The 13301-nt window shown below is 37.0% G+C and overlaps 1 protein-coding gene and 1 long non-coding RNA gene across 2 annotated transcripts; both read left to right on the forward strand.

Moving 5' to 3' along the window:
* The first annotated feature begins 4671 nt into the window (after window positions 1–4671).
* On the forward strand, window positions 4672–8183 carry LOC127433837 (non-histone chromosomal protein HMG-14-like). The gene is made up of 6 exons (XM_051686090.1): window positions 4672–4876; window positions 6111–6137; window positions 6252–6281; window positions 6843–6878; window positions 6999–7103; window positions 7202–8183. The coding sequence occupies exons 1-6, from the start codon at window positions 4859–4861 to the stop codon at window positions 7247–7249; spliced, it is 264 nt and encodes an 87-aa protein (XP_051542050.1). The 5' UTR covers window positions 4672–4858; the 3' UTR covers window positions 7250–8183.
* Window positions 8184–10083: 1900 nt separating this feature from the next.
* On the forward strand, window positions 10084–13161 carry LOC127433675 (uncharacterized). Its single transcript, XR_007895911.1, has 3 exons — window positions 10084–10402; window positions 10939–12298; window positions 13107–13161. It is a non-coding gene; the product is annotated as an uncharacterized LOC127433675 (long non-coding RNA).
* The last annotated feature ends 140 nt before the right edge of the window (window positions 13162–13301 follow it).

A 13301-nucleotide genomic window follows, 5' to 3' on the forward strand; every position in this document is an offset into this window, starting at 1 on the left:
TATATATGTATAATCTGGGCTTTACATGCATGTCCAGATGGGCAGGCAGCCATTCACCTAAGTGGAGAAATCCACTTACTGATCCATACAGTCACTGGGTCACACTTGCTCTTCTATAACATGTATGTTTGTCTGTACTTGTAGTGTTTATCTTAAAAGGATAGATCAATGGAAAATGAACATTCTGTCACCATTTACTCATCATTTACTCTCATGTTGTTTTAACACCCATTTGAATTTCTTTATTCTGTGGAACACAAAATGAGATGTTAGGCAGAACATTAGCCTCAGTCACTATTCACTTTCATTGCATCTTTTTTGCACAATGAATTCAATTGTGACTGAGAATCTCCTTTTGTGTCACAGAGAATTTTCATTTAGGGTGAACTATTGTTCTATTTTTATATATATTTTATATTTCTAGAATTCACCATCCTACTGTGCAGGTCTGTGTTTGAGTGAATAGTCAAAGCTAAAGGTAGCTTTAATTAAATGAGCTTTAATTAAATGACTTAGTTGCGATTAATGTTCAAGTGGGCAATATAAAGCAAGATGATTGAGCAAGATGTTGTGGCAGGTGGTAGGATAGAACCACAGGAAGAGCTGCCCCTCAAAGAGGCTTTTGTTCAAGCTACTGGAAATACCTCAAGGTGACCGGAGTATCTTAATCTCACTTATCAAATGCATCCCACTGTAAATCTATTCAGACTGAGCCTAACAATGCATCTTTAAACTTTACGGAACAGAAAACGTTTCCTTTACAGACATTTATCTTGATAACCACCAAAGTTATGTGGAATCTTACTTATAGCCACCACTTTAAATAATATTTTATTTAATTCACTTCAATTTACTTAAAATAGTCTTCAAATAAATACATAAACAACTAAATGACAGAACGATTTTGAAAGCTTACTTTTTGTGAGTAAGTTTTGCTTTTCCTCACAATCAATTTTGCATTCCCTCACAATAGTTTTGCTTTTCCTCACAATAAGTTTTGCATTCCCTAGCAATACGTTTTTTCATTCCCTCGCAATACGTTTTGTGTTCCCTCACAATACGTTTTGCATTCCCTTGCAATAGTTTGTGTTCCCTCGCTGTATGTTTTGAGTTTCCTGTCAATAAACTTTGCGTTCTCCCGCAACACGTTTTGTGTTCCCTCACAATACGTTTTGCATTCCCTTGCAATAGTTTGCATTCCCTCGCTGTACGTTTTGAGTTTCCTGTCAATAAACTTTGCGTTCCCCCGCAATACGTTTTGCATTCCCTTGAAATACCTTTAGCCATCCCTTACAAAAATTAACCATTGTTTTAATACAGTAACCATAGTTGAACTATGGTTTTTGTAGTAAAACCACAGTAACCACAAAATGTACCATGGTTTCACTACAGTGACCCTTTTTTATCCATAATATTCATGGTAAAACCATAGTAATAATAAAGTAAAACAAATATTATGGTAATACAAATCGCAATCATTCTGCCCAAAAAGCATGGTTAGTTTTATTATAGTAACACCGTGGTTAATTTTTGTTAGGGCATTTATTTGTTTAGTTTTGGGTGGAAAGCATGGTTTACTTTACCACAAATTAACCTTGGTGTTACTATAGTGTACTGTAAATTTACATACTGTGGTAAAACCATGGTACATTTTGTGGTTATGGTTTTTCAACAAATATCATAGTCCAACTATGGTTACTGTTTAAACCATGGTTAATTTTTGTAAGAGATGGACAAAGATATCGCGAAGGAACCCAAATTAATTGTGAGGGAACGCAAAACGTATACTGCCAGGGAACACAAAACATATGCCAAGGGAACACAAAACTATCCCAATTCCCAAACCATATCCAGGGATCTAAATGTCCTACGTGTGGGTGATCTCTTTTGGCTTGGTCTAGTAAGCATCCACCCAGAACACCTTGGCAACTGAAAAACAACACATTAAAACCATTCAGAGCACCTTAGCAACAACACAGCAATGCCCCGGAAACCACCCACAACACCATGGAAGCAAGTTTTACCACTTATATTTTCTTCAAGAAATGTCAAAATATAGTTAGTAGCAATAATCACTATAGCAACTACAGCATTTTGTCAGAAGGGTTCGAAACATAATTAGTACAGTAATAATGAAGTGTGTGTCTTACAATTTCAGTTTTGAACACTTAAATTCCATAGGCAACTTTAAGTTTTATTGTCCTGTGAGAAACATTGGCATTCTTCTCTGTTTAAAATAAACACACATACAGAGCTAAATTATGTAGGTTTTTAGCATGTGAACCATTGCAATAAACATGAGGCCAAACACTGAGGACATTCAAAAGGTTGTCTTGACTTGTATGGACCTCATTGTACACTTTCTAGTGTGTTTCTCTTAGTGACGCAACCACATGCAGACTGATCTCATTCTCACATATGTTTAGTGACTTTGAGCAGTGTAATCGTGTGCTGTACAGATCACTTTGGTGCCCCTTTCCTCCCTGTCTCAGCTCTGCTGCAGCTGGAGTTTAAGGATGGCAACAGTCAGAGGCCCTTCATCTGAGACCTGTTATCTGAAACTCATCGGCCACACCCACTTACACCCACCCCCACCCCATTCCTGAATAGGCACACACGTGCATGCAGAGAACTTCTTCGTGAGCAGGACGCCAAGACTTTCCCGCCTGAATGCTCTGCCTATAGAAAGGGGGGTAATGCTTTCATGGGGGAGGGGACCAGATGGGATTTACTATGGCCTAGCTGTGAAATCGCAAGGGTCTGAACGAGGAGATAGTAGTGTGGTTAAGAAAGGGATTGATTTTTATGATGTTGTGAACCATGTGAAAAGTTGGACATCAACTTTCTTCAAAATAAAGGTTCTACTTAGAACCGAAATGATGGTTTTACAGGCTGATGCCCTTAGGAAACATTTTTGAAGTCCATAGGGAACATTTTGTCCTATAGTTAGATACAAAACATTTAGGAAACCGTCAATATATCCAGTAGGGTTTCACTTTTACTCTATTGACAGAAAAAGCAATACGCTGGCCTGAAGAACCTAAAACATAACGATTACGAACTTTTCAGTCTTTAATTAAGAACCATATAGCCAACCCAAGAACCCTTAAGAGCAAAAATAAGTAAATATATGGTTCATGATAAGGGAATGTTCTTTGTGGGAGCCAAAAAACAGCAAAGAACCATTTAAGAACCTTATTTTTATGCATGTATGACAACACCAAGCTGATAAACACATGTTTTAGGTTAACACCGTTCAAACGACTTTAACAGAGCAACATTTCTGAAATCCATTTACTGAAAAGCATCTGTTAGGTAACAGAGCCATTACACACACAATTTCCCTACAAAGGAATATTATTATCAGATATACACTGTGTTTGATCTGTGTGTATATGATAGGTAAACATGCTCTGTGCAGTGTATTGATGTATGCACATGTTATTATGCCATGTAAAAGCTGCTTAATGTATTGGTTATTTTTTTTACTGTGTTGTTGTTACATGCATATAACAAAACATAGCTTCATGTGCATAAAATTCACACATACAGTATGTGCAAAATGGAGGTGAATTTTGTCTTTGCTAAATCTGTACTCATGAATATAAATGTATTGTTTTTGTTGTTACGTAAATCCTTGTGTATAAGCACTATATGTTACTGTGGAATTTATAAATTCAAGTGAAGTCTATTTTTTTTATGTTGTGGCATTGGGAATATTTTTTCCTCATCAATATTAACATCAGAAATAATTATTTTCGCACATAAACCAGCAAATTAAAAATCTAGATAAAAGAAACAGCCCCACCAGCACTGATATGTAGCATTTTGAGCAATGTAACTAAGTGGCGCAGCTTTTATAGGAAGGGGGAAAGGCTATCAACATTTTGTTGGTGTAACAGGAGAAATGTTTCTGTCCGGTCGCCATTTTCTCTGCAAACCTTTTCATGCTTGAGGGGCTTCAATAACACAAACACCTTTGCGGCATATTTCAAATCCAGCCCCCAAATAAACACGCACACATCTGGAAACCATGATTAAAAATAAAAAAAATAAAAAATAAAGCCCATATTGCGCAACAGCTATGGTCTAGTTATTTTGAAAAATTAAGAGATGAGAATATGGCTTTGGCTTTCCAAACATTTTTAAACAGGAAACAGGGCTGCCTTGCAAGCGCTTGACGACAACTGCAAAATAATCTTGTAAATCATTGCAAAAACAAATAATATCCCAAGTGATTGGCATGCAAAACTGTCCACACAGGTATCTTGCTATGATTTGAAAATGTGCAGTGGGTCTCCGCAGGCCAATCACTGGGAGCAGGAGGTGGAGAGACGAGTTTGATTACCCTACTATGGACAAGGCTGGTCTCGTGAATATAAATCGAGCAACATGACGTTAACTCATACGGCTTACCTGATTGGCCGAGAGGCAGACGTTGACAAGGGGGCGCAAGTCTGTTAATTAATGAACGAATCCTACTATGAGCGAGGCGTAGCTTATGAATATTAATGAAGGTACGTGACTGGACGCTCTAGGAAGGTTACCGTGTTACGTCAGCGTAGCCTACTTAATATTCACGAGCTATGTCTTCGCCATAGTAGTATTTCAAAATCCGCCGTCTGTTTCGCGCTATGATGAATTGAATAGGGAAGAAGAAAAAGGAGGAGGAGGAGGAGAATCCAATCCGGTTTGAGCAGGTTTTTGTTTCGGAGGAACATTAACGTCTTCATACACTGATCAAACCTACTGTGTGAATCTTTTACCGTGCTCAACACACAGTGGCTGCTGTTTTTCAGCGTTAAATCCTTGCATCTGGTATTTCAAACCCTTTTTGTGCTTGTACAAATCCACAGCCATGCCTAAAAGGAGCAAAGTAAGTAGCGCAATGGTTTCTTAATTTATCGAGGCACCATCTTTAATAGAATATGCAGTATTGAGGAGGAAAAAAGAAAAGTGCACGGATGCATTCACTGTGCACGCAAATTTTCTTTTCCCCCCCAGTTTGTAATGTTAAGAAATTCGTGTTTGCAAACTCGTGTTTTAATGAACGCGTGTTTTGATTCGAGAACGCGCGACTGAGATTTTTTTTCTGCATTTAGAATTCATTTAAGCGTGCTTGTTTTGCATGCATACGGACAGATGCGCGATGATTTGTGTATATATTTTGTGTTTTTTTGTTGTTGTTGTTGTTGTTGTTGTTGTTGTTGTTTATAATTAGATGGGAAGTCTGTCTACATTGATCAGACAAAGGGGGTGTAACGATCTTAGTTTTCGTTTGTGCAGCTTACAGTCTCATAGCCCAAGGCTGTCGCGCGCAAAGCGGCACATCAAATTGTTGCATCGAATATTTATTTTTATACATGCCATTTTTATTTTTAGCCACGGTTTCCAGAAATTGCACATGCCTGTCTAAAAGCAATGATCGGTTTGTAAAGGCTTGTTTTTTAGTGTCATGGCTGCCCTTGAGCTCAACCCGATGGGTTAAACTCGCTATATGGCTTTGAACATGCAGTGACAGACGGTGCAATATTTCATCCGTGCATTAGGGATTTAATTCCTGCGTTGGGGCTTTAATTCGGCGACTAATGCATGTCCGCATCTCGAAATACTCGATCGTGCAAGTTCGCGATTATGCAATGGCGATATTTTTACACATCATAGCGCCACTGTTTGGTGTTTCCTATTATTCACATTCTCTATTTTCGTTAGAGCTTTTTTCCCCCGTGCACCTCGGGATGTTGGGTTTGAAAGTGAATGGCGGGAATGCCATTTGCGGTGGGGTGGGTGGGGCGAGCGCAAATCTCTATTAATCAGCGTCGAATGAGTCGCTGTGCATGAAGGGGGCGGTGCACACACACGGCTGCAATGCAAACGGACGGGGCAGCAGCACAACATGGACGAATGGAGGAAGAACATAAACACTGATGCATTGCTGTGTGGCTATGGGATGGAAAAAAAACGATTTACCGTGGTCTAACTAATGCATTCAGCTATTTATCTCATTAGACCCAAATAAAGAGTGTTTATTTCTTTTATGACTTTTGTTACAAAATGCATGGATTAATTTGGATTTAAGAGAATAACATTCTCTGTTTTTCCCTCCATAGGCGAACAATGATTCTGAAGTCTCTGAGGTAAGCAGAACTCCCTCTTTAATGCGTGAAATACATAGTAAGGCCTGATGTCAAGTCAAAATATAATACACTGTGGTTTGACTATGTTTAACCTTGTTGTTGTTTGCTTTACAGCCTAAAAGAAGGTCGGAGAGATTGGTAAATGTGAGTATTCGTGTTTTTAACACTAATTTGCAGTCATTCAGCAGATGTGACTATTATTTATATTGTTTGTTTATTAGTTGCGGTGTTGGGTGTAATCTGATTACAAAGTAATTAGTTACTGTAACAATTACTTTTAGTCCAAAAAAAGTAATGTAACGCATTATTTACATTTTTTTCTAATCAGATTACAGTTACAGACTTTCAATTAATTTAATTACTTTTAAGTACATTATAGGGTTATGCATATTTAAAATAAAATTATTTATGTAGAATACAAGAATTATGGCCGCGTAACGAGTCCTTGTTAAGGAAAAATGTGAGGTGCTGAGTGAATGACTTGTATAAATACAAACATTATTTAACATTTGTTGAGCAGAAAGGTGTTTTATAAAGTAACTTAAGTAATTAGTAATGTGATTGCTTTTTCAATGAAGTAATTAGTAATCTAATTACAATTTTAGAGAAATAATTAGTAATTTGTATTTGATTACTATTTTTGAGTAATTTACCCAACGCTGATTAGTTGTAATAATTCATGTGTTATAACTCTTGGGTTTTTAGAAACCTGCAGCCCCAAAGGCGGAGCCTAAGCCAAAGGTAAGGAAACTATGTATTATAAATACTACTAATAATATTAAATACAAACATCTACATCTCCACAAATAATTAGGAATTGTAGCCTAGCAATAATATAAAAAATGATTTGTCACATTGTAGAAGGCACCTGCCAAACCTAAGAAGGCGAAGGAACCCAAGGCGGCCAAGGAGGAGAAGAAAGAGGAGGTGCCCGCAGAAAACGGAGAGACAAAAGCTGATGAGGAGGTGAGATGCTCATAGGCTGGCAAAAATTATGGAAAAACAACCTAAAATGATGTGTTCAAAAACAGACTCTGCAATCTCAAATGTTTTTTTTTTTTCAGGCATCGGCAACAGAAGAAGACAAGAAAGACGAAGAAGATGGGGAATAACTTTGCTGAGGTGTCATCTTTTACCAGCACTCCCTGTACCTCTTTTCTTGTACAATTCAGGGGAATATTTTTATCTACTATTTTCTAAAGGCAGGTTTTTTAGTAGTTCAATTGTAGAGACACATTTTTTATGTAAGAAAAGAAACATTTTGAAAGTGATCTCATCATATTCTACATTTTTACATCGGCAGAAAAAAATGACCGTCATCGTAAATGCCGACAGGCTTTTTTTTCTCTCTCTCTCTCTTTCAAAATGAGAGGTAGAGCGGCAGGTTGCAGGCATGTTGTGTACACAGACAGCTGGACATCTTACCGAGCTTGTCCGAATGACTAACATTCCATTGGCTCTATGAGGGATTTTTTTGTTTTGTGTGTAACTTGTAATGTGTGTTTGGGGAGGGAGGGGGGGATGGGCAAATAACTAATTGTTTATTGTTTATAAGGCGAAAGATTACTTGTAGGACGTTTGTAAGCTGTGTTCCATATGTTAACTGCAGTTCTTCATAATCATTTCTGCTAAATAAACATATTCTCTAGTACTGGAGTTCATGTCAGGCCTGTGCTTTGTGTGTATTGATTTCGTCTCCTCTGTGATAGTACCACAATAAATTTGTAAAACTGCTGTGAAAAAAAAGATTTTTGGGTATTAAGGCCAATGTGTGATATGGTACAGATGGCAAATATGGGATTAATATCTCTGTTCTCAGCAAAGCCGGCGATTCTTTAACATCATTATATTGCTAAATTGGGGACAACTGAGTCATTACATGTAAAATCACAATAGCCGTAAAGCTTTCTGACCAGCAGTAGCAATATTTTTTGTGGGACTTAGATATCAAGTATAAATGTACAGTTTCTTTTGATCATTGTTTAGAGATGTATCTCTGTGTGTTATGGTTCGATAAAACAAGCCAATAAAATTCAGTTGTGATAACCTGTTTTCCCTTTGATTTTGAAGTTACATTCATTACTGTAGGTTTAACTATACTTGCATGAGTTAAAATAAGGAAATAGAAAAGAATAAAGGAGCAATTTCTATCTGATCTGACCTTTAAAAACTAATGTTATTTTACTGCATGTAGTGTACTTGATTCAGTCATTAAATAATATTTTTTACTTGAATAAAACAAGTTAATTTAGATTTTACCTCATGAAGCACATTTGTCCAATGTTTCTTTTTTTTTTTTTTTTTTAAGAAAATGTGTGTAAATATTATAATAATACTTTTTTCTGATGATAAATGTAGTCGATTAACATCAGTAATTAATTACGGTTTCTAGATTAGCAGATTCTGCAATTCCCCCTCACCAGGATAAATAATGTGTTATAGTGTTAAATGTTATATCCTAATAAGACAGATCTCTTAAGCATTTTGTAGTTAGAGAGTAATCAAGGACTATGTTAAAGTGTATTTGGTGTTAAAGTTATGTAAATCATGTTTCACTACTCAAACATGATTTTTTTTTTTTGGCACAGTAAGTGATACTTCTACAACATTATCAGCAGTTTGTTCAAATGATGGCTTCTCACACCTGTTAAGATAGAATTTAGAGGTTATAATTACAATTATTATTACAATGGTGTAAGCTACGATTGGCTATAATGAATTTAAAGGCAATGTCAACATTTGATATCAGTAACTGGACTTTTTCAGTAAAGTTGTATCCATTTGTTTAGACAGATGAATGTGAGTGTTAGACAAAAATCATTTACATGTATAGATTATTAGTCAAAAACAGCTTTGTACAGATTTTGGTATCTTAATCCCTAAATCAGAGATGAGGCAGATGGATCTGAGCTCAACAACAGCACCTGTCGACACAGGAATTGACAGCAACAGTCACTCTGCTTGCCTAAGAAAACAGAGAAACTGCCTAATAAGATAAATGGATAAGGTACCTTGGATAACCAACACTTGGCCACCATATGTGAACACTTCTATGATACCTAAACGTGACCTTGCCCCCAAAGCAAAACCAAACCTCCATTGAAAAGCTTTCTCCAACTTTGTAATGCCCTAGAATATATTTGTCATAAAGATTCCTGTTTATATTCTAACACTCGTGAACTTAAGGCAAGGGAGTGTCTGTGCTTTGTGCCACATTCCTGCTATTTCCAGTGTGGGTTTGACAAGCTAATGCTCTTGGCTAGATTCCCTTGAGATCATTTGTCAAGGAACTGAAAAAACAAGCCTGCTTTTACACTCTCTAATTCTGGGGGGGAAAGGTGACTAAACACCAACTTGACCAAAGACATGCAACTTCACCACCAAAATGGAGGAAATGTCTTTCCTTGAGTGACTCATTACTGTAAAAAAAAAAAAAAAAACGCTGGAAATGAAGATTAGACTTTGACCAAGGCATTCAGCAGATCAACTGGTCACATTTTGAATGTTGAATTTGGCTGTTGTAACTAAAAACTGTAAATTGAGTGTCTTATGACTCTTTGGCCATGAAGGGATGCAGTGGTTAATCATTGTGTTAGACTTCAGATTCATAACAAGGCTTAATCTTCGCGTGAAACATTTATATCGGTGTATTAGTCGAGAACAACACTGGCAAGCAGACCTATTGTCCGCTGCTCTGAATGGATTTACAACCAGATTTACGTCACATACTATTTACACAACGTCTGCACAGTTTCGTTATTGTATGATGTAAAAAAATATAAAAAAAATAATAGTAATAATAATAAACCCTAAATATAGATAATATTTTTTAAATGTATTAATATTACAGACATTTCTGGATTATACTTTACTGATTAAACATTTAATGTTTTATTGCTGTTAATGTAAAGTGCTGCGGTGAAAGCTAAGTGTGCTAAGTAAAGCTAAACACTCTGGCAATGTTTCACATGTGATGTATAATCTACCGCTGATCTCCGCATTACGCCCTGGGAAACTTTTACTTAGGTTATACATGTTTGCATTAACACTCATAAGAGCCAGTACGCTTGTTTCACAACTGATTTTCTCAGGGACCGATGTTGTTGTGTTATGTTTGAGTATTGTGTATGATGGTCAGTGATGCGCAGCGCGCGGCTCATCCTGCAGCGTTCACACGCGCTCTACAGACGCGTCAGTACACGGTCTGCTGTTGGAGCTGCTTTAATGTTCAGCACCGGCGAGTGGACTATTTACAGAAAAATGTGGTGAGACTTTTATATATATAGTGCAAAGAGAATACAACCAGATATACATACACTGATATAATATACACTGGCGGCCAAAAGTTTGGAATAATGTACAAATTTTGCTCTTATGGAAAGAAATTGATACTTTTATTCACCAAAGTGGCATTCAACTGATCACAAATTACAGTCAGGACATTAATAACTTGAAAAATTACTATTACAATTTGAAAATAATGTTCAGAGCTTCTTAAACTACTTCAAAGAGTTCTCATAAAAAAATTCTCCACGTGCAACAATGACAGCTTTGCAGATCCTTGGCATTCTAGCTGTCAGTTTGTCCAGATTCTCTGGTGATATTTCACCCCACGCTTCCTGTAGCACTTGTAATAGATGTGGCGGTCTTGTGGGGCACGTCTCACACACCTTACAGTCTAGCTGATCCCACAAAAGCTCAATGGGGTTAAGATCCATAACACTCTTTTCCAATTATCTGTTGTCCAATGTCTGTGTTTCTTTGCCCACTCTTAGCGTTTCTTTTTGTTTTTCTGTTTCAGAAGTGTCTTTTTCTTTGCAATTCTTCCCATAAGGCCTGCACCCCTGAGTCTTCTCTTTACTGTTGTACATGAAACTGGTGTTGAGCGGGTAGAATTCAATGAAGCTGTCAGCTGAGGACATGTGAGGCGTCTATTTCTCAAACTAGAGACTCTGATGTACTTATCCTCTTGTTTAGTTGTACAGCTGGTCTTCCACATCTCTTTCTGTCCTTGTTAGAGTCAGTTGTCCTTTGTCTTTGAAGACTGTAGTGTACACCTTTGTGTGAAATCTTCAGGTTTTTTTGGCAATTTCAAGCATTGTATAGCCTTCATTCCTCAAAACAATGATTGACTGATGAGTTTCTAGAGAAAGCTGTTTCTTTTAATATTATTAAACCTAATATTGACCTTAAGACATGCCAGTCTATTGCATACTGTGGCAACTCAAAAACAAACACAAAGACAATGTTAAGCTTCATTTAATGAACCAAATAGGTTTCAACTGTGTTTGATATAATGGCAAGTGATTTTCTAGTACCAAATTTAGCATGATTACTCAAGGATGAGGTGTTGTTTTTTCAAATAGTGATGATGCTGTTTTTTTACATCAGTAATGTCCTGACTATACTTTGTGATCAGTTGAATGCCACTTTGGTGAATTAAAGTACCAATTTCCTTCCGAAACAGCAAAATCTGTACATTATTCCAAACTTTTGGCTGCCAGTGTATATGTATATAGTGACATACAAATAAAAAAATAAGATATAACAGATTAAAAAAAAAAAGAGAAATAGACAATAGAGCAATAATGTTGTTCGAATATTTTATATACAGATATACAGTTATGTGCAGGTGATGTATTGAAGAAGAGGTAGGATACATATGTTAAAAAATATAAATGAAATATAGATATAAGTAGGAATGGATGGATTGAATATTACACATGGTTGTGTTGATAAAAAGGAAAGTATTTGGGGTCAGTATTAACTGTTCATGATGTGGATGGCCTGAGGGGAAAAACTGTTCCTGTGCCTGGTGGTTCTGATGCTCAGTGCTCTGTAGCGCCGGCCAGAGGGCAACAGTTTGAAGAGGAAGTGTGCTGGATGCATGGGGTCAAGAGTGATTTTACCAGTCCTTTTCGTCACTCTGGATGTGTACGGCTCTAGCATGGCGGGTAGGGGAGTGCCAATAATACTCTCAGCAGTCCAAACTATCTTTTGAAGTCTTTTGAGGTCTGACTTAGGAGCTGAACCAAACCAGACAGTTTGTGCAGAGGACAGACTCAATTACTGCTGAGTAGAACTGGATCAGCAGCGCCTGTGGCAAGTTGAACTTCCTCAGCTGGCGAAGCCTGCATTGATATTGGAACCTTTGTACAGAAGTATGTGTCCTATTGTTTTAAGGGGTACGTTTGATCAAATGTGAAAATTCTGTCATTTACTCAGCCTCGTGTTGTCCCAAACTTGTACTGTATAGCTGTTTCCCAAATTACGCATTATACAATATGCACTTACAATATACACTATGCACTCAATTGTCATGTAGTGTATAAATGTTTGAAGGTAGTATTTTCCCAAATGAAACTATCTTTTTACTATCTGCATTCGCTGTTTAAGAGCTGACATAAGTGAAGTCACAAACATATGCAATGTGTTGCCACTAGCTTTAATACTCAGTTCAGTACTTGTGTCTGAAACAACATAAATATTCACACAGCGTGGTGTGATGGTAAAACATACAACTCACATTTGTTAGGTCACAGAAGTTTCGCTATTAGTTGCTACATTCTCCATTATGCAGCCTCGCAGCTAGGTAACTTCGCCCCTTCCGCTACGTACGGCAAGCCACAAGCGCTGAGTGCATGAAGTGTCTAACAATCCACACTGTGCTTTGACAGCTGAAGCAGCGAATCATCCGAGTACTCATTGTACACTTTTTTTTTTTGTGTTATTTTTTACTTACACTACAAAATTAAGTAGAATAGTGCAGAAGTGTGCGGTTTGGGACACACTTTATGACACTGTTTCTTCCATCATACAGGTTTGAAATATCATAAGGGGAGTAAATGATAAGAGAATTTTGATTTTTGGGTGAACTATTCCTTTAATATGACTTTTTGTACAGTGATGACATTTGTGTTTTGTATGAGTGTGTGTTACTGGCTCAATACAAATGTGGATTTGTTTCAGAGCTTGAAGAATTTGCTGGAGAATGAAGCTGTTTTAGCCCAGACACAAGGCAAGTGGAATTCCTGTACTCTGCACAAATACTTATTGAACCCCTACTAAAATTACTAGAAAGTGCATTAATTACACCTTACAAAGCTTTAGAGAAGTTAAACAGAAGCAGATGTATATCTAAACCAAACAACAGTTTGATAGTGG

The sequence above is a fragment of the Myxocyprinus asiaticus genome, chromosome 43 (genome assembly GCF_019703515.2).
Source record: "Myxocyprinus asiaticus isolate MX2 ecotype Aquarium Trade chromosome 43, UBuf_Myxa_2, whole genome shotgun sequence".
In the NCBI taxonomy this organism is placed as follows: Eukaryota; Metazoa; Chordata; class Actinopteri; order Cypriniformes; family Catostomidae; genus Myxocyprinus; species Myxocyprinus asiaticus.

Bases quoted from the DNA above. Each gene is read 5' to 3' on its own strand.
- LOC127433837 (XM_051686090.1), top strand. The intron at 6,138-6,251 runs GTAAGCAGAACT...TTTGCTTTACAG, and splicing joins ATGATTCTGAAGTCTCTGAG to CCTAAAAGAAGGTCGGAGAG. The intron at 7,104-7,201 runs GTGAGATGCTCA...TTTTTTTTTCAG, and splicing joins AGACAAAAGCTGATGAGGAG to GCATCGGCAACAGAAGAAGA.